This window comes from Lolium perenne, chromosome 1, assembly GCF_019359855.2.
Source record: "Lolium perenne isolate Kyuss_39 chromosome 1, Kyuss_2.0, whole genome shotgun sequence".
Classification (NCBI taxonomy): Eukaryota; Viridiplantae; Streptophyta; class Magnoliopsida; order Poales; family Poaceae; genus Lolium; species Lolium perenne.
Window position 1 is genome coordinate 170,874,114 of NC_067244.2, and position 21,946 is coordinate 170,896,059.

A 21,946-nucleotide genomic window follows, 5' to 3' on the forward strand; every position below is an offset into this window, starting at 1 on the left:
AACAGAGGTGTCACTTGGCACCTGCCACAGTGGGATGCAGGCCGAATGTTGTGAATTACATGTTCATGTGCTACAGGTGAAGCACTTGCTACACCGGGGTAAGCTGTGCGCACTCTGTTCTGATTACTCGTCCGGAGTGAAGCTCCAGTGAGGCGGTGAGATAGCATATGAAAATACTCTGATTTGCCGTGGTGATGAAAATCAACAAAGCAAAAGTTGTGATAAAATTGTTTATAATAGGATTTGATTACACGACAAATGTTGCTCCAGAATGTCTGAAGAGCTCTAAGCTTCCAGGGTTGTGAGCCCCTGTGGTTGCTCGGGCTATCTCTATCGTTGGGGCCTACTTGGAAGCGATGCCGGTGGAATTCATGTTGGTTCTGTGAGTTGCGTGTCAGCCGCTTGAGACCGGGGGTGAGAGGAAAACCCACGCACATGTACACCTGTCGGAGGAGAGAGTGGCCCCCTCCTCTTCCTCAAATAGCTCACTTGCGAAATCGCAGATGTCGACAGCGATTATGGCCGCCTCAACTGTTGATTGGTGCCACTCTCTCCAACATCCACATCGGCAGGAGATCCAGATAGTATTCGTGGCTTTGTAGGGCCCTTGGTCGCCGAGAGACACGACCGTTAGGCATGGTTGCACGAGTTTCAGGTTAGTTCATATTCTTATATCTTTCTCCACATGTGCATGTTACAATAATATATTTGTACTTACATCTTGATCTTTATTCATTATAGGTTCAAATCCTAACATATAAATCTAACAATAATCCTAACCCGAACATAACAACAGTCCTAACCCTAGCCTACCAATCTTAAGCAAAATGCTTCCTATACATCACAGAAGCCAACATTGGCCAAAGCAACAAGAATCAAAGATATATTTTGGGTATATTTGAAGGTTTCCAGGATTTGAACATGTGCCACAAAAGTACACATGTCCAACGATACGTGGACTGACATGGTAACATATTTCTGGCGATATTTCTTTTGTTCCCGAGAAAACATGTACTTCCTGGCCCGTGATATGTTGCAGCCTGCAGGTGGCCTCACAATCCATAATGGGAGAGTGTATCTTGTGGATACATCCGCGTGTATATATCTTGTAGACCCAAAAGATTTATTATGGCAACTGAACTTTATGCGCGCAGCTTTCCCTTTTGGAACACGTATGCGTGGCAAAATGGCATAGTCCGTAGCGACGTGCAAAAGGACACACCGCGCGTCCGCGTCGACGGCGACCGCTCCGTCCACACGGAGGCGAGGTTCGGATGCGCGAGATATATCTAGGGCCAGAGAAACGGCACCTCCACCAAAGCGCACCGCCGCATTTGGCGAGGATGATTAGGACGTGCCTCCGCTCCTGGATCACAGCCGAAACCATTACCGGCATGCCCGGGCGGGCGGCGGCGTGGCGGTCCCGAGCTAGGAAAGAAATGGCTCAAATCTCCCGGCCGGGAATCTGCTTGCTGGCTCGATCCGTTCCGTGGACGTGATGTCATGTGGATCATATTGCATTGTCTGTATGATTTCGTTGCGTTGCCTCCAATGGCAAGACACGGAGGGAAGGACGGCGGGCCGGACACGCCAGCATCTAGGAACTACTCTAGGAAGCTGGCTAGGTGCTACTCGTTCTTTCCGGAAGGTGTAGGTGGTTTGGAAGCGAACAATAGAGGATGGTCAGATGGTGGTGGTGGCTCCGCAGAAACCAGCGAGAGGGAGAACGGGATAGTGGCGCCACGGCGCATACCGAGCAGGGAAGAAAAGTAGTGAACAGCGAGCTACCTACTCTCCCGAGCTAGCTACAGCTCTGAATCCCGAGCTGGTCCGTCCAGGTAGCACCTACCAGCAGCAGCAGGTCACGCGCTTGGCGTTGCGTCATTGGTACAGTAGCAGCATCGCTCTGCCCGGCACGGCGACAGAGCTTCTCGTCGTGTCCGCTCAGGACCTACTCGTGCCCGTGTGTCATACTGTCATCCCTCTGCCTACACTAGTACAGTGCAGTGCGTAGAGTGCTTTCAATGGTTGTTGACTTGTTGTTGTATTAGTTGGACGAAAGGAATACAGTACGGTCCTCAGCTGCGTGTTTAATTAGCCAGATGGAGAGATGTCGCTACTACCACTCATCAAGTTGAGCAAGTAGAAGAAGGCGGAAAGGCATCGTGAAACCGCAATTTTCGCACGTGTGGGATGTGAACCGGGCGTTTCCCATCCACAAAAAAGGGGTTAACACATCTCCGGTGACGAGACTGACCGGCTAACGTCGTCGCGGTCAACGTTTCCGCTCAGGTCTCCGTTCCTCTTTCTTCGAACCGTTCAGCGATTTGACCCATCAAATCCTCCTCCTCTTCCTTCCTCCTCGGTTTTTTCATATGCCACTAAACCAGTCAGTCACCTTTTTGGTTATTCTAATCGCGTAACCTGCTATATGTACTAGTTCTAGTAGAGACGATTACCAGCGCCCAGCGGCATCAAACTAATCCACACACAGATGAAAGCTTGTGGTAGACCCACATGCACATATGTACAGTGGTGGACAGGTGGTGGTGGTCCTCATGCACTCGCTCCATTTCTGAATAATAAAATTTACTTATAATGGAAGGAAAAAAATTTACAATTCCACTCCACTTTGTCAGTAAGACAGTAACAATGTCACATGGCGCCCCGTTGCGATCTGCGGGGCCCGTGGCTCCGTGCAGGCACCTGCCTCACTTTGTTATCTTGCCCAATTCAGCAAACCGAGCGAGAGCACAGTCATATGACCTTTCCTCACACTTTAATTAAGTAAAAATGGGATGCTCCATGGATGGAGGGATGATGTACCACTGCCCAGTGCTCTATTATTAACTTCATGTCCTGGTCGACCGCAGACAGTGTGAGACAAGCAGCTGGCTGCGCTACAGTCATCATCGGCACGCTTATCACAGTGCTCGAGCATCACCAGGCATGGATTGACGCACGCGATCTAGTCATTACTCGCAAAGAATTGACTCGGGCATCAGCTAGTCATAACTCGGAAAGAATTGACATGTGTACGGATATGCAAATTTACATTCACCCGATACGTCGAGGGAGGAGGGACACGCGTGCTCATGACGAGGTTCCAACGGCCGTCGGCTAGTCACGGAAGTACAGATGATGAGATGAGATCTGGCTTTCGTGGCCGTAAACATTTTGAAGTATATCCCAAAGCCAAAAAGGAAGAGAATGAATGAGGCTCGTGAATCTGGGCCCAAAATGTTTTACGGCCACGGAACTTTAGGGACGGACCTTTCCTTTTTCTTTTTGGCCACGTATGCAACGCAAAAGGGTAGAGCCCGTGGTGACGGCCAAAAGGACACCGGGAGCGTCCACATCGACGGTGACCGCTCCATGCCTCCATCCACACCACAGGGCGGCGATATGCGTATTCGCGTGATCCAGGGCCAGAAGAAACGGCGCGTCACACTTGGGGGCGGATGTGGACCTGATCGCTGCCGAAACAGGCGGGCGGGCGGCGGTGGCGTCGCGCGGTCCCGACCACCGAGGAAAGAAATGGCTCTGAAATCAGATGCCATCCCCCGGCCGGCCGGAATCTCATCGCTGTGCCTGTGCAAATGTCCATGTGGATCGCACTGCATTGTTTGGCATTGTTGGCTTGCCTCCAATCGGATGGAGGGAGGAGAGGACGCGGACGCGGACGGCCGGCCGGACACGCCAACACCAATGCTAGCTAGCTAGGTGCTTGTCGTGGTGTCGTCACGGCATATGTCATAGGGTGGCTAATCGAAGTGGTTCCTGAGGGATCTCTCGGCGGTATCCGGATGCGGGTATGGGCACGAGCGACACGGCGACGTACCCAGGTTCGAGGCCCTCCGATGGAGGTAAAACCTCTACTCCTGCTATGAGTGTATATGATGATCACACAATACAATGGTGCTCCTAGAGCTGTGTCCGGCTGCTCCTGGGAGGCTAAGGGAGATGATCATCTCTCTCTCAGTGACATAGGCATCCCAAATGGGTCTGCCGAAGATGGTACCCGGGGTTTACTGGAGGCCCAATACCCGAAGAATAAGAAGATTCGGGAGCCCAAGATTTACTAAGGAAAGATAGAGTTGTAATAGAAATTGTTGTTTGTAATCTGGCGGGACGAGTTAGAAACCGTCCCGGACTCTGTAAACTTGTATAGCACGAATCCCTCGGCTTCACCTCATATATAAGGGGGAGTCGAGGGACAAAAGAATCAATCGAATCATTGTCTGCAAACCCTAGTTTTCATAGTCGTCGAGTACTTTTCGGCTGAAACCTTCGAGATCTACTTGCCCTCTACTTCTAACTAAACCCTAGCCTACAATCCATAGGCATTGACAAGTTAATCCCTTGTCAATTGGCGCCGTCTGTGGGAATTAGAGGCGTAAGGAGCTGATCTCGATGGCACGCTCAAGATCTTCGACATCGTCAACCGCAAGCAACACAATGGATCGAGGTAAACAGATCGCTACTGGTCTTGTCGATTTTGTTCCTCACCCACCCTCCCGTTTGGATGCATATGCGTATCTGGCGGAGCCCATGGAGATGACGTTCGGAAGGTTCCACTTTCGCGTCGAGAAGGAAGGATCGTATCGTGTCGAGAATCCGATTTCGTCGGGATCATCAGTGGCCGACTCCGATTTTTCAAGCTATGCATCGTCAAACGAGTCAGGAGAAGAAGAAACCTCGGCGACACGCTACGTCAGTATCAGAGCAAGAGAGAAACTCGCCAAGATCTTCAACGACATATCGTTTGAGTCATCTGCGGACTCGTATATAAGCGATGGCTCAAGCGATGTCGACAGTCATGACTTCATCGACAAATCTCTCACAGTGGGCAAGGTCCTCATCAATCTCAACGATGATGTCACCAAACCCAACATAGATCTGAGTACAAGGTATCATCAGATTTACGCCATTGAAGGTCAAGAGGAGACATCTGAGGCTTTCGACAGTTTGGGAAATCCATACGTCGATCCCTCCAATCTGCGACAAGGCTTGGGCAACAAATACGTCGGGCCGAGCCGCGAGATAGAGTTCAACTTTCACAAGCAGCGTGGGACGAGCTGCGAGAGCTATGAACGGCACGAGAACCAATGGCTACCACAGCCACACCGGAAGAATTGCAAGCATATCAATATAGGCTCGCACGAGCTGCCAGGGAATTGGAAAAGCAGACGGCTGAGTTGAACGGGAGAAAGGAGGCAGCTTACGCATCCGGCGGGAGAAGGGCAGATCTAAGTCGACAATCTAGAACTACGGGTGATAGCCATCGGGAGGCGCGGAACAGAGCAAGATCAAGGCTGCAACACATACCCGAGGCGAGAAAGAGAACACTTGGTTCAAAACCTCGACATGTCCTTTATGTCGATAGATACAAGAGGAAACATCATCCCTAAGACACCGAGAGGCTGGGTATATGGCGACACATGCTTTTATCCTTGCATCTAAACCACCTCCGGGTGACCCAAGGGAAACAACTTGTACAATATGGCGGTAGCAGGAGTTGGAGCCATGGGGACGGCGTTTATATCAACGCCTCCCGAAGAAGTGGCAAGGCAAAATAGTCCGCGACCATGACGACAACGGCAGCGGCTTTGAAGGGCCAAGTGGAGCAAGAGACACGGCGGCACAAGCAAGAGTCGACGAGAGCGCGGCAAAACGAAGGGATCATCGGCAATCCCCGAGAACTCAACGACGAAGATATGTGCGGCTTACCATGCTTCACGAGGAGAGTCCGAAAAACGAGTCCCCTCGGGATTCAAGTTACCCGATAATTTCAAGAAATTCGACGGCCTTCAAGATCCGGAGGATTGGCTAGTCGACTATGCGGAGACGGTGAAGGCGACGGGAGGAACTAGGGCAACAGCCATGCAAAGCATCCAGGTGCACCCGAGTGGTGCCGCACGATCATGGATAAAGAAACTCGCTCCGGGATCCATCGACGGTGGGAAAGTTTCGAGGACGTGTTCGTCAAGAACTTCAGATCCACGTGCAAAAACCCGCATCGTTAGAGGAGTTGAGAGCGTGTCGACAAAAGCCGAGATGAGCCAATGAGAAAGTACATCCAGAGGTGGAATATCATCAAAAACTCGGCGAGAAAACATATCGACGAGAGAGCAATAGATGCGTTTGTCGCGGGAGTCGAGCGTGGAGACTTTGTCGAAGATTTGGGAAGGACCAATCCAAGGACAGTATCCGCGTTGATGGAGATAGCAAATAAATGGGCAGATGGAGAAGACGCTGTCCACAACAAACGACACGGGTCGCCGAGAGGAGGACCGTGGTCGAAACTATCAACCGAGGCGAAGATTTCCTCGGACGTACCAGAACTACGACGCCCCGGGACAAATTTCGGCGGGTTTTCGGACAAATACGGGAGGCAACGAGATGATTACCGGAGAAGCGATGAACAGCGAGGCGATAATAGGGATGATTCACGCAACGAGGCAAAATAGTGGGCCGAGGTTTCCAAGACCTTTCGTGTCCCCCGAGGAAATGCTGAACGGACCGTGCCGGATGCACTTCTTCCTCGACGACAACGGGAAAAGACAGTCGGGGCACTGCAGAAAGGCTGTCGAAATTTTCAGGCAATGTTCGGATACGCGAGAAAATGCTCACGCTCGAGCAGCACAGAGAAACCCTCGGGAGCCTAGGAGGCGAGGTTCATCTCCCGCCACCTCCCGCGATTACGAGAGGATAATCGACACCAGCTAAGAATAGCGGCCTTTGCACCACCACCCTATGTTGATCCTAATTCCAACGGAGCGGTGTTGATGATTCGAAGGGAAGGCCGTCCAATAGAGCTCAAAAAGTAATCTCACGACAGGTGTTTATGGCAGAGAAAATGCCTCCACCAACAGTTGAGTACCTTAATTGGTCGGGACAAGATATCGGCTTCACAATAGCGAGATCATCCGCGACAAGTTCCTCGACCGGGGCAGTCGGCACTTATTACGCGGCGATTATCGCAGGATTTGATGTCTCTCGAGTGTTCATAGACGGCGGCGGCAGCTTGAACCTCATGTATGCGAGATACATTGAGGAAGATGAACATATCCTTAGCAAACTTGAAACCAACAGACACAAGGTTCCACGGCATTACACCAGAGAAACCAAGTTATCCATTGGGAAAAATCAATCTCGATGTTCAATTTGGGACCCGAGAAAATTATAGAATCGAGAAGCTCGAATTTGAAGTCGTGGATTTTCCATCACAATACCACGCTCTGTTGGGACGACCAGCATATGCTAGATTTATGGCAGTACCACACTATACATACCTGTTGTGGAGGTTGCCCGGACCAAGAAGGACCAATCACAGTCAAGGGAAGCTTTGCCTTAGCCGATAAGTGCGACAAGGATTTTCACGGGTTGGCGAAACTTTCGGGATGCAAGCCGAGTACTTGGCGTCAAAAAGCATGACTGATTACGACGTCTTGCCAGGCGTTGGAAGGCCAAATAAAGAATCAACTTTCAACACGAGAGAAAAATTCTAAGGAGGTGCGATTCACCCGACAGATCCAAAAAAGACGACATCTATCGCAAACGATATGGATATCGCATAGGAAAGCGCGCTCGTCAAGTTCCTCCGTGAGAAGCTGGAAAATCTTTGCATGGTGTCCAGCTGACATGCCAGGAGTACCAGGGAACTTGCCGAGCACCACCTAAATTTGGATCCAACAAGCGAAACCAATCGAGACAACCTTTGCGGCGTTTTTCGGAACCAAACCGCAAAGCCATGCTTTCAGAAATAAATCGACTCGAAGAAGCTGGTTTTATCGAGAGAAATATCTACTGAAGCCACATGGGTAGCTAACCCGGTGATGGTGCCGAAGAAAAACACGACAGTCCTTCGCATGTGCGTCGACTTTACGTGTCTCAATAAACATTGTCCTAAGGATCACTTTCCCCTCCCAAGGATCGATCAAATTATCGACTCCACGGCAGGTTGCGAACGTCTTTCCTTCTTGGATGCATACTCTGGTTATAACCAGATCAGATTAAAAAGAAGATGATGAAGCCAAGACAGCGTTTATTACACCTTACGGCGTGTTTTGCTACAAAACAATGCCCTTTGGTCTAAAAAATGCGGGAGCAACATATCGAGGATGATGCGAAGTGTTTAGCAACACAGATCGGGAAAAACGTGCAAGTATACATCGATGATGTCGTCATAACATCAAAAAAGGGGACAACATTGATCGAGGATCTCAAAGAAACTTTTGACAACCTCGACAAATTACTGCCTCAAACTGAACCCGACGAAGTGTTCTTTTGGCGTCCCAGCGGGAGAACTTCGGGGTTTCTAGTTTCGGCAAGAGGGATTGAAGCAAATCCCGACAAAATACAAGCCATAGTAACAATGAGAAAGCCAACAAAGTTGAAAGAAATACAGCAGCTAACTGGGCGAGTCGCAGCTTTGAGCAGGTTCGTCGCCAGGTTAGGAGAAAAAGCGTTACCATTTTATGCGCTGATAAAACAAGGAGATAAATTCCGGTGGAACGAAGAGGCCGATGAGCTTTCGAGGATCTGAAGCGAAAAATCTCGACACCACCAATCCTGGTGGCTCCAAAGGAAAAGGAACCTCTCCTGCTATATATTGCAGCCACGCCCCAAGTGGTTAGCACGGTATTAGTTGTCGAAAGAGAAGAAGAAGGGAAAATCCATGGAGTGCAGCGGCCAGTATACTTCGTGAGCGAAGTCTTGTCACCTTCAAAACAAAGGTACCCTCAGTACCAAAAACTAGCATATGGAGTGTTCACGACAGCACGAAAATTGCGCCACTATTTTTCGGCACACCCGATCATAGTGGTCAATGAAGCTCCCTTATCAAATATACTGAATAACCCAGAAGCTACGGGTCGTGTCTCCCTTTGGGGAATAGAACTTTCCCCTCGGGACATCACGTATGAAAAAGAAAAGCAATAAAGTCGCAAATACGCTGGACTTCATCGCGAGAATGGATGGAGTTGCAAAATACAGGACCACCAGATTTATCGAGAACTTGGACCATGAACTTTGATGGGTCCAAGAGACTAGAAGGAGCTGGCGCGAGAGTAGTACTCATATCACTGAAGGCGACAAATTGAAGTACATCCTCGGATGACGTTCCTTAACGCATCTAACAATGAAGCAGAATATGAGGCTCTCATACACGGGATGAAGATGGCGAAAGCACTGCGGAGCAACTCGATTAAAAATCTTTGGCGACTCACGAGTTGGTGGCTCGGCAAGTTATGAACCAATGTGATGCAATCAATGATAGCATGATGGCATACAAGGAGGTGTACAACGAGCTTGAGAAGTTATTCGATGGATGCGAAGTAAATCATATTAGCAGGTTGAGCAATGACGAAGCCGACGTTCTTGCAAACATCGGGTCACAGTGCCTTCCAATCCCGCCAGGTGTATTCTGGGAAGAGATAACAGAGAGATCCACTAAGCCAACAAAGTCAAAAAAGAAGGAGAAGAAACCCTCGGGGGCTGCCAAGGAAAAGCAAGAGGACGAAGAAGAAGATCAGGACTTGGTCATGGTGATACAGTTACCATGGATGCAGCCGTACATATCATACATCATGAGGAAAGAAATACCCGATGATCCAGTTGAAGCAAGGCGAGTAATTCGACGCTCCAAAGCTTTTACGGTGGTCAAGGGAGAATTGTATAAGCGAAGTATTTCAGGCGTTTTGCAAAGGTGCGTTACACCGAAGAAGGAAGAATAATCTGAAGGATGTACACGAAGGAATATGTGGCCACCACGCAAGTAGTCGAGCTATCGCAGCCAAGGTTTTTCGGGCAGGATTCTACTGGTTGACAGCAATCGAGGACGCCAAGGACATAGTAAGAACTTGCGACGCATGTCAAAGGTTCGCCGCAAAACCTCACTCTCCAGCAGCAGAGCTAGCACCAATACCATTGTCTTGGCCCTTTGCTCAATGGGGACTTGATATGGTGGGTAAGTTACACAAATCCTGGCCAGGAGGAAAGGAGTACATGCTAGTAGGCTGTCGATAAGTTTACAAAGTGGATAGAAGCGAAGCCGATAAATTCACCGAGATGGAGCATCCATGATAAAATTCGTAAAAGGCCTCGTCTTCAGATTTGGAGTGCCCCACAGCATCGTCACAGACAACGGCAGCAACTTCACATCCCATGAATTCAAAGATTATTGCGAAGAGGTGGGTATTAAGCTGAACTTTGCGTCAGTCGCACATCCTCAAACCAATGGGCAAGTCGAGAAAGCCAATGGCATCATCTGCAATGGTATTAAGAAACGCTTGTTAGGACCACTGGAAAAAGCTCGACATACCTGGCCAGAAGAACTACCAAGCGTGTTGTGGAGCATCCGAACAACACCAAACACAGCAACGCAGGAAACTCCGTTTTTCCTGGTTCATGGAGCAGAGGCCGTACTACCAATCGAGATAGAGCACAACTCTCCACGTGTCGCAGAATATCATGAAGAACCGACGAGAAGAGTGCTAGAAGACGACGTCGACGCACTTGATGAAGCTCGAGATGAAGTATTATCTCGGGTAACCAAATATCAACAGGACTTGAAGAATTACCACAGTCGACGTTTGCGGCCAAGATCTTTTCAGGTGGGAGACCTAGTTCTTCGGCTCACGCAAAAAAGTCATGAAAAACTCGAGTCACCATGGCTTGGCCCTTACATTGTCACGGAAGTAATTGGAGGAGGAGCATACAGAATAAAGGACAAGAAGACAGGGGTGGAGGAGCCAAACCCCTGGAACGTGGCGCAACTTAGGCGTTTTTACGCCTAGAGTCAAAATATAGTCTTTGTAAAGCTTCAATGTATTGAAACGCCCGCGAGTTTTCAGACGCACTCTTTTCCTTTTTCGGGGCACCGAGTGGGGCCGGAGAAGGTTTTTAATGAGGCGGGCTCGCGGTGCTGCAATATAATAAAGATAGTGACAATATAACTTTTCTTCCTTATCGACATGACCAAAGTCTTCGCTCCGACGAATTTCAATATAGTTCATCGACAAAAGGAAAAACTTGCCTTGGTATTCAAATACCTCGTGAGTCAACAAAAATACAAAATAATGCTCAATAAAAAGCTTGGGGGCTCATATTCGCCTTAAATATATAAATGCCTTGGTTCAAAACCTCGCAAGTATACAAATATAGTAAAGAGTCACCGAAACACTCGGGGGCTAAACAAACAGAGAAATATAATGATTGCTTTACAATATAGTCATGGATTACAAAGAAGAAATATCTACAAGAAGAAACTAACTAGTCTTGATTCAATATGTCATCAAGAGTGACCTGTTTTCCTCGGGAGCAGCACCAAGAAAATCGGCATAATGGCCATCGGCAAAAAGTCGGCATCCATCCGAAGTAGGTCCTCAATCATTTCTTCGGCTATAGGCGTAACCTTCGTGTTAATCCTGTCAACACCAACTCTCCGCCGTTTTACTTTTTGGTGAACCTTCTCGACAACCTGGGTAAGGTCAAGCTTCGAGTGGCAGATTTGGAGCATGATAAGAGCAAATCTGGCACCAGCTACTAGTTGAGCTTTGACAAAATCATGGATACTGCGAGCATCCTTGAACCTTTCCATCAATTCAGGAAGAGTTTTTGGTTGGACGTTGCGAGGAAACATGGAGTTGTAAACCATGGACAAGGTCTTGGTACAGAAGTCGAGGAAATCGCGAGTTTGAGAGGCGCGATCTTGAAATCTGACAATTTGGCGGGTCCTTTCCGGGGTAGCCCAAAACAAAGAACCATGGTCCAAGGAGAGATTAACAAGGAGGGTTGTCCTAGCATTCACCCTCTCTTCCTCGGCAGCAGCATCAGTAAAGGCACCTATCAAAACAAAGAAGTGGAAACCTTTAAAAGACAGTAGCATGAAGATGGAAGATATCAGAGGATGAAATAGACATACCCGACATATCTGCACTGGCTTCATTCATTAATTCGAGCATGAAATTTTCTCGAATAGTCGCCTTTACAGCATCGGAAGCAGCAATTTCCTTAGCAGCTACGGCCTCGCGAGCTTGTTGAAGAGCAATTTTTTCGGCTTCAGATGACTTACGAGATTGCTCCATCATCACAAGTGTTTGCTTCTTCGCATACTGAAGTTGTTGCCGAAGTTCATCCAGTTCTTGCGACAAGGTATCGTCGACAGGAGCGGTATCACCAAAAGCTTTCCTCGCGCGGGAAGAAGAAGGCGAAACATTGGAAGGAGCAGAAGATGGAGTATAGTTATCAAATATCAACTGAAAAATAAACAAGACAACGGCGTGCTGTGGCGAGTCAGACGCGTGCGCGGTGGCATCAACGGCAGTGGGCAGAGCAATGTATGTGCTGTGGCCATCTTGGATTCCGGCGTGCTGTGGCGAGTCAGACGCGTGCGCGGTGGCATCAACGGCAGTGGGCAGAGCAATGTATGTGCGTACGGAAGATTGAAGAGAGTTGGGCGCAGGGGAAGTTATGCGAAGAGGAACAGGTGAGCGGCGCAAGCGAGGGGATGAACGAAGGTTGAAGAAGGGTTTATATAAGATTCGGGTGAAGCAGTCTGCCGTTGGATGAAGAAATCGTGTGGTGAGGATGGATCTTCTAGACACAAGGGCAAAAGAGTATTTTTACTGAAATAGGCGTTACCGTACGTGCGCCAGGAAAAGCGGAGGACGTGTGTCCACTACTTGCACGACGTGTCAACGTAGTAGAAGCAATGGACCCACAGGGCAGAAAAATCACGATTATTCGAGAAGGATGAAGTAAATTTGATTAAGGGAAGTATGTCGACAAGAAAAATAAAAAAGTGACGACAGAAAGAATTATTCAATACTTCGGGAGCCTTTGATCAAATACAAGTTTTTGCCCAAATGCTCGGGGGCTACTTCAGAAAAAAGTAAATTTTCGAGTATGACAAATATAGAAATTGCGGGAGCCTACAACCAAGCACAAGTCCTTGGCTGTAGCCTCGGGGGCTACTCCCATCGGGAGCGCTGTTCGCGCACCCGAGAGATAAAAAAAGAGAGAAGAAGAAAGAGATCATATTGGGAAGTAATGAAAATATAGCGACAAGGTGGACTAAAATGTTGAGCCTACAACCAAGCACAAGTTCTTGGTTGTAGCCTCGGGGGCTACTCCCATCGGGAACGCTGTTCGCGTGCCCGATGAAATTAACAAAAATAGAAAAACAAGAGAGTATATTTCGAGTTATAATTAACTCTACATATACTCCCATCGGGAGAACAATATAAGTCATATATGACTCGATAAAATGTGCCATTCCAACAGCCGGAAAAGCACTCGACAATATATTCTCAGAACGCCGAAGTTGCGATCAATTTCTGAATGCCGCAAAATTTGCGAAGGTAAGACCCCAGATCCGTTCTGCTGGGCGTGGCATCGCCAAAGACTGCGCTCTGCTACTTTTATCCGTATCAACAGATACGAAGAAAAATCCTAACGGACGCGTTAGGTACCCGATAAATTTGACTGGGACTCGACAGAATGGTAAGACCTTAAGCGGCACCTGTCGACGTTTACACCAGTATCCCGAGATCATGTCCGGGGACGTGATTTTGAAGTAGGTTTTTGCGGATTGCCACTAGAGCAGTTAACTAGTACCTGATCCGTCAGATGAACTAGCCCCAATTACCAGTATCCCTGTACAATATAGAATTTTATGTGAAGAAATATAAAAGGTTAAAGCTTTCGAGTAAAAATAAACAATGGAGATTTTCCCTGACTCTACGATTCAAGCAAAATCTCGGGGGCTACTGACATAGGCATCCCAAATGGGTCTGCCGAAGATGGTACCCGGGGTTTACTGGAGGCCCAATACCCGAAGAATAAGAAGATTCGGGAGCCCAAGATTTACTAAGGAAAGATAGAGTTGTAATAGAAATTGTTGTTTGTAATCTGGCGGGACGAGTTAGAAACCGTCCCGGACTCTGTAAACTTGTATAGCACGAATCCCTCGGCTTCACCTCATATATAAGGGGGAGTCGAGGGACAAAAGAATCAATCGAATCATTGTCTGCAAACCCTAGTTTTCATAGTCGTCGAGTACTTTTCGGCTGAAACCTTCGAGATCTACTTGCCCTCTACTTCTAACTAAACCCTAGCCTACAATCCATAGGCATTGACAAGTTAATCCCTTGTCACTCAGGGCAGCTCTGTGAGTGGAGTGAAGTAAGAATGATCGATCCCCTGCACGAGAGGGGGTAATGCGGCTTATATAGGCGCCGGCACTTTACATATAAGACCCTATAGTTTACTGGCCGGCTTGGCCGGCCTCGGCTTCTGCTCCTTCCCGAGGCGGTGACGTCAGGAGCCGTTGAGGCATCGTGGCCTGTCCCATCCGGCTGCCACGGTCAGCGGTATGGAGAGGAGGTGTCCCTGTCGCCGTCAGCCACTGTAGCCAGTACGGATCGTCGTAAGCCCTGACGGCCTGTCCGGCGCGTGGCACTATTGCTCCACAGTGCCCCGCGTTTTACGGAAGATGGAGTCAGCGTGGACTTTCGGAACCCGGATCACCAACCCGGTTCCTTCCAGTGCAAGACTCGCCAGCCTCGAGTCGGTCTGAGGTACAAACCCCAGTCGGATATGACTTGTAGAAGCCGGCCCAGCTACAGCATTGGTGGCCGTAGCCAGGCCGACTAGGACCTAGAGCCAGCCGGCTTCCGGACCAGCCGGCCACAGCGCAAGCCGGCTGCTCCTCAGCCGGCTTTTGCCGCGAGCCGGCCAGTGGCCAGCCGGCTGCTCCGCGTCCATTGCCCTATCCGGGGTCTTCCCCCCGACATTAGCCCCCGAAGCTGGCAAGGTCCTGCGTCTAGAAGGACCTAGGCAGGTTTTCTGGCTTCTCGAATATATTTGACGGCACTTGGAGGGGCCGACTGAGAATTTCCATTCAGCCGGCTGCGCCCTCATCCGGCTCGTTCCTACCGACTGCTTCTAGCCGGCCGCTTTTTACACTTATACAGCTTTCGCTTTCTCGCGAGTTTTGGCGGCGTCTCCGCCTTGTTGACGACTTTTAGTCCGGGTTGAACTTATTGTCCGGCTCCGGCTTGCGGCGCGCCGGAGCCTCCGCCGCCTCGGGTCCCGCGCCCGACTTGACCGGTCTGACGCCTGGCGCCGCGGTCGCTTCGTCTGGTCACATCAATGTTCCTCCGGATCCGGTGCGGTAGTGGGGGACGTGGTGTGGCCGTTTTCGGTAACCGCTGCCGTCGTGGGGGGAGTTACAGCGCAGTAAATCCCGATCGTGGCCCACGATCGCCACGTGGCCGCGCAACTGGCGCGCCAGGCGGCTATAAATGCCCCCGGTAGCGGTACCGAGGCGCCCTTCTTCTTCCTCGCGCTCTTCGTCCTCTCGCCCAAACTCTCTTGTTTCTTCGCTCGAGCGCTCCGTCGCACGCCAACACTCCTGGCGAACTCCGGCGAGCAGCTGCCCCGACGTTCTCCCGCCGGGCCACCGCCGCCACTCCACCAATCCGGCGCCACGGGGCCGCGCGTCTCCACGGAGCGTCCTCAGCCGCCGTTATCGCCGCCGCGGTCGCAAGGCTCTTCCTCGCCGTTTCGCCTCTCTTGGTCATCTTCTTCCTCAACCTCGACAATGGCCTCCGCCAGCGGATCGTGGAGAGGCTCATACATGCGGGAGGACGACATCGAGCGGCTGGTGCGCCTCCGCCGGATCCCGTCGGCGGTGGTCTGGCGGGCGCCCGGCGAGGAGACGGAGCCCGAGCCGCAGCCCGGCGAGCGCGTCGTCTTCGGCGCGCACCTTGAGCGCGGGCTGGGCCTGCCGGCTTCAACCTTCTTCCGGCAGTTCCTCGACAACCGGCCTGCAGCCGCACCACTGCCGGCCAACGCGTGCGTCCTCCTCGGCTGTTACGTGGCGTTCATGGAGGCCTACGCCGGCTTGTGGCCAGACATCGACTTACGGAGCCGGCTGTTCTACTTGAAGGCGCAAACCACCGAGGGCCGCCTGCGAGCCTGCGGCGCCGCCTCGATCTACACCCGGCCTGGTACGCCCTTCCCCAAGATCCCCACCGTTGACTCGGTGAAGAACTGGCAGATGTCGTTCTTCTACGTGCGCAACGAGCGGCAGCTCGTCGACCGGATCAACCTGCCGGAGTTCAACCCGGCTCCTCCCGTCGGCCGGATCAACTGGAGCTACAACGCCCGCACGTCGGATCCGGACGCCGAGGTGAACCAGCTCTGGGACTTCTTGGGGGCGGCCGTCGAGAACGGGCTGACTGCGGAGGATCTCCTCTGCACCATCGCTGAGCGCCGGGTGCTGCCGCTCCAGAGGCGCACCCACAAAATCGGGCACATGTCCGGCCGGTTCGACCCGAACCGGACGTCCAAGGCGGTGCTCACCAAGGCCCAGGTGGCCAGCCGGGTGAACAACATCACCAAGGCAAACATGGCGGACGACTGGAACTACGGGCTGGCGCCCCGCGACAGGGACCACCCGCCCGAACGGGTAAGCTTGTGTTTTTCGCCGGCTGCCGGCTTGCGGCTGCGAGGCCGACTTCCTTTTGCTTCTGCCCATTTTTGGCTTGTCGTTTGCTCATGTTTTTCTTTCTTTCTAGCTCTTTGAGCGCCAGAACACCGAGGACGGCGACCTGGCGACGAGGAGGTGGACGCCGGATCACGTCGATCCGGCTGACCAAGCCGGTGACCCGGCCGGCGACGATGACCTGCTGCAGGCGCCTGATCTAGGCGGCCAGGGGGAGCACAATCCGCCCCCCTCACCAGAGCAGCAGGAGGACGAGGAGCCGGCGACGTCCGGCACGGGGCCGATCCCGGCCGTGCCTCTGCGCGCGAGGCCGCCAAGCACCACGGCGACTTCGGCGCGCCAGGGGAAGAAGCGGGCCAGCGAGCCTCGCTCCACTGCCGCCTTGGAGGCGAAGGCGAAGAAGCTCCGCCGGCAGCAGCCGAAGAAGGTTCCGGAGCAGGCCGGGTGAGTTCTCTTTCTCGTTTGATTCCTTTTCTTTCCTTACTTTTTATGCTTATCTTCTCTTTGTTTGTCCGGCTAGGGCTCCCATCAAGTTTACCCAGGGTGGCGGCTCCCGGCAGGCTCCGCGCGTCGCGTCGCCGCCGCTGCGCCAAAGGAGGGAGCCGACGCCGCAGCCTTCATCGCGCGCTCCTACGCCACCGCCGCTGCGGGTGCTGCGCCTTCCGCAGGGGCACCTTCCTTCGCCGTGCCGCTGGCCTCGGCGCCCGATCCCGGCACGCGGGTCGAGCCGACTCGGCAGCCGACGCCGGACGACATGTTCCCGCGCCGGACTCGCCTTCGGACCCCGCTGCTGGGGCCGGCCGGGGCATGCCGCCTTCACCGGAGCCGGAGCCGGAAGGGCTGCACCGTCCGCGACCGGAGCCGGAGCCGGCAGAGCCGCGCCGCTGCGACCGGAGCCGGCGCCCGCCAAGCGTGGTGGTGCTTGGATGAGAGCCCGGAGGGGCACCTCAGCGCCGGAGACAGCTGCGCCGGCTGGGCCATCTGCTGCGCCCGGAGCATCGCCGCCGCCGGAGCCGACGAGGGATGAGCCAGCCAGGCGGGAGCCGGCAAGGGATGAGCCGGCGCGCACGGAGGGCGCCGACTCGCGCGCACTGGTGAGGACGGAAGCCCCATCGGCGTCGCAGCAGGGCCTGCACGTGGCCAAGGGCGCTCTTCTTCTTCAGGTGCCGTCCGCCTCCGACTCCAGCCTTGGGTCGGCTGCCACCATGGAGCAGGCGTGGCTCCGCGCCGACTCCTACGAGGTGACCAGCCGGGAGGGGAACCCTGGCCAAGCATCGGTGGAGATGTTTTTCTCCAGCCTGCAGGCCCACCTCAAGGCCAGGGCTGCCGAGACCGCGGCCAGCGTTGCCAAGGTGGAGGAAGCCGGCAAGGTAAGCTTTATCTGTTTTTTGATTTGGTTATCATCCTGGTAGCCCTCCGAGGCATGGGCCGGCTGCTTGGAGCCGGCCCGGGTTTCGCCTAGCTGACTGACTTTCTTTTTTCCTTAGGCCGTGATGGATCGGCGCACCACTTTGTATAATCGCGCCGTTACCCATTACCACAAGGCCAAGCTGGACCGGGCCGACTTGGCCCGCGAGCTGGGAGCCGCCAAGGGTGAGCTCTAGCCTCTTTCGACTCGATGTCTTATTTTCTTTTGAATCTTCGTTGGCTGACGTTTCTTTCCGGCTGCCTCGCAGTTGAAGCCGCCAAGGTCCCGCGGCTGGAGTCGGATCTCCGGGCTGCTCGCGCCCAGTGCGCCGAGAGCGAGGAGGCGGGCCGTTCTTCAGCCGCCAAGCTCAAGCTAGCTGAGCAGGAGCTGGCACGGCTGCGCCTGGCTGAGCAGAACCACCTCTCTGAGCTCAACTCCCTTAGGACGGCGGAGAAGGAGAAGGTGGACGATCTGAGCCGGCGGCTAACGGAGGTGGAGAAGCAGCGGCTTGCGCTGCAAGAGGAGGTCACCGCCAAGTCCACGGAGCTGACGGCTACCGCCAAGCGCTGGACGGATGAGATTGGCGCACTTGATCGCGGCTTGGCGGGTGAGTGCACCTTAATGTTCCTTTCCCTTTGCCGGCTTTCGGCTGCCGGCTTTCGTTGGCAGCCGGCAGCAGAAACTTCTGATGTCTTTGCTATCTCCATCTTCGAGCTGGTGGCGGTCGGTTCTTGCCGGCTGCCGCCAGGCTTTTTCCTTTTGGCTTAGGACTTCGAAAATTTGCATTTTTCAGCTTATTTCGGCTTCGATGATTTCTGACTTGCTTCGTCTTGCAGCGGCCTTCCCGGAGACGCAGGACGCGGCTTTGGCAGCCGTTGGCGTTGCGCGCGAGTCCAGGAGGCAGGAGACCGGCGAGGGCAGCTCGGAGTATTTCTCCATGGAGGATCACATGGCGTCCATGGCTGCCCGCGTCGAGCCCATCACCAAGCTCGGCTGGGAGCTCCGGAAGGCGGTTGAAGAGCTGGCGCCGATGCTGTGGCCTGAGGAGACGGTGCCGCAAGATATCTCCAGCCTTACCTCCCTGATGGAGCGGGCGCCGGATCGCTTCCTCGACTGGAAGGAGTCGGCCACGCGCGCTGGCGCCGACATGGCGCTGTCCTTCGTCCTCTCTTGGTACAACGAGGTGGACCTGGGGCAGCTTGAGTTCCGGCGAGCCGGCGTGGAGGACAAGCTCCCAGCCGAATACAAGGCCGCCCGGCTTGCTCGAGCCAGCACCATCGCCGACTTCGTCGACAAGGCCCTCTTTGTCGCGGACCCGAACCCTCCTCCATCCGATGAGGACTACATGGAAGATGAGGAGGCGGAAGACGAGCCCGAAGACGACCCGGCAGCCGGCTCCGCGGACGCTCCTCCGGCTGGTCCTTCTCCAGCCGCGTCTTAGTTTTACCTGTCTTTCCAGTTGTTCTTTTGCCAAGACAATTTATTAAATCCCCGGGATGCCGGGTGCGCATGTATGAATGTTATCGTCCTTTAATTATGTCACACTTTAATGTGTTTGTTAATCATTTGTGTGCCGAGTTGCTTTCTTTCGACTCGTTCGCTTTTTCCCATCCGCCCCACTCTTTGGCTGTGCTCTTGCCGGTCGTACGTCCGACTTGCGATCCGTCGCCGGATCAAGAGCGGGCCGCTGGGTGAGGCTGACAGTATTTCAGTCGAACGAGCTGAATTCGGCAATCCGGCACTTTTATGAAAAGTTGCAAGTCAACTCGCTTTTACTCTTTCCCTTAGTCGTTTTTCGCGTGTCGGTTCCCTAGGCCTTGCTCCCGCCAGCCGGACAGCCGGGTTGCGGTGCAGTAGCTGGATCGGAAGCCGGCTGTCGGAAACCGGATCACGTTACTGAGCCGACCGCGTGAGAGGATTCAAGCCAATTGGCGAAACAGAGGTAAAGTACGCGAAAAACTTGTCGGAAACGGCGCTCTTGGCGCGTGCTTTTTCATAGCTTACAAAAGGGATACAAGGGATACATACATTCCTGCTCTCATGTGTAAAATGGGCGGAGTAAGTTGACATTCCAGGGACGTTTAGTCTCCTCGTCAGCCTTGTCCGGCTTGTTTTTCTTAGCCTCTTGGGCATCTATGAGATAGTAGGAATCATTGCCTACTGCCTTGCTCACGATGAAGGGACCCTCCCATGGGGATGACAGTTTATGCTGTCCGGCTGTCCGCTGGATCAGCCGGAGCACTAGGTCTCCTTCTCGGAATGCTAAGGGCTGGACCTTCCGGCTGTGATAGCGTCGGAGGCTTTGCTGGTAAATGGTAGATCTAGACGCGGCCAGCAGCCGGGCCTCTTCGACCAGGTCGACTCCATCTTCGCGAGCTTCTTTGGCCTCGGCTTCAGTGTAGAGCTTGATCCTTGGCGCGTCGTGCTCGATATCAGTCGGCAGGACGGCTTCGGCCCCGTATACGAGGAAAAATGGTGTGAAGCAGACTGAGCGGTTTGTCGTTGTGCGCAGGCTCCACAGCACATTGGGCAGCTCTTCAATCCAGCAGCCGGCTGCTCGCTCGAGCGGCTCCACCAGCCGGGGCCGGATGCCGGCTAGGACTAAGCCGTTAGCTTTTTCCACTTGTCCATTGGACTCTGGGTGCGCCACAGAAGATAGGGCCATCCGGATCCCCATTTCCCCGCAATAGCGAGAGAAGATGCCTTGGGAGAAGTTGCTGCCGTTGTCAGTGATGATGCTGTGGGGGTAGCCGAACCTCACGATGATTTCCTTGAGGAATGTGACGGCTGTGGAGCCATCCAGCTTCTTGATTGGCTTGGCTTCGATCCACTTGGTGAATTTGTCAATCATCACCAAGAGGTGTGTCATGCCGCCTCGCGCCGTTCTGAATGGGCCTACCATATCCAAGCCCCATACGGCAAATGGCCATGTGATGGGGATGGTTTTCAAGGCGGAAGCCGGCTGGTGTCTTTTCTTTGCGAAGCGCTGACAGCCGTTGCACCTCTTCACCAACTCTTCTGCGTCTCTGAGCGCAGTCGGCCAGTAAAAACCGTGCCGGAAGGCTTTGGCCACTATGGCTCTGGATGAGGCGTGATGTCCGCACTCTCCTTGATGGATTTCCCGTAGGAGTTCAATCCCTTCAGCCGGCTCGACGCACCGCTGGAACACCCCACTTACGCTGCGTTTGTACAGCTGGTGGTTGATGATTGTATAGGCCTTGGCCCTTCTCTCAATCTGCCTGGCCTGGACTCTATCCTCAGGCAGCACACCGTCGGTGAGGTAGGAGAGGAATTCTTGTGCCCATGAAGGTACGCATCTTATCTCGAATACGCTAACCAACAGGGCCTCCTGCGTGGGAGCTTCCGGATCCGACTGCATGGTCGCCGGGTTCGGCTTGCTAGCCGGCGGGTTCGACTTGCTAGCCCCCGAGTTTGGCGATGAAGCCCCCGGGTTGGACTGAGAAGTCCCCGGGTTCGGCATGGTAGCCGGCGGGTTCGGCTTGTTAGCCCCCGACTTGGGCGATGAAGCCCCCGGGTTCGGCTGAACAGCCCCCGGGTCAGCCGGCACGAATATTGAATCCGAATCCGGTGACGGTATGATGGACGGCTTCTTGAGAACCGCCAAGGCGATGCCCGGCGGAATGGCTTGCCGGGTTGAACCAATCTTGGATAAGGCGTCAGCCGCCTCGTTGTTTGCCCGTGGCACATGGTGGAATTCGCAGCCGTCGAAGAAGCCGGATAGCTGCTGGACATGGAAGCGGTATGAGGCCATGTTGGCGTCCTTCGCGTCCCAGTCGCCAGATGCTTGCTGTATGACCAAGTTGGAGTCGCCGAAGCAAAGTATGCGACGCACGCCAATCTCCTTGGCCAGCTTCAGCCCATGAATGAGCGCTTCATATTCCGCCACATTGTTGGATGCGGCGAAGTGGATCTGTAGGACGTAGTCCAGCCGATCTCCCTTGGGAGAGGTGAGGATGATGCCGGCTCCCAAGCCGTTGCGCATCTTCGAACCGTCAAAGTGCATC

The 21,946-nt window shown here is 53.2% G+C and overlaps 1 protein-coding gene across 1 annotated transcript; it reads left to right on the forward strand.

Annotated features, from left to right (window-relative positions):
* Positions 1 to 3,375: 3,375 nt before the first annotated feature.
* Positions 3,376 to 19,444, forward strand: LOC139833313 (uncharacterized). Its single transcript, XM_071823557.1, has 3 exons — positions 3,376 to 3,624; positions 18,336 to 18,528; positions 18,758 to 19,444. Exons 1-3 carry the CDS (start codon positions 3,376 to 3,378, stop codon positions 19,360 to 19,362), a joined length of 1,047 nt encoding a protein of 348 aa, XP_071679658.1. The 3' UTR covers positions 19,363 to 19,444.
* The last annotated feature ends 2,502 nt before the right edge of the window (positions 19,445 to 21,946 follow it).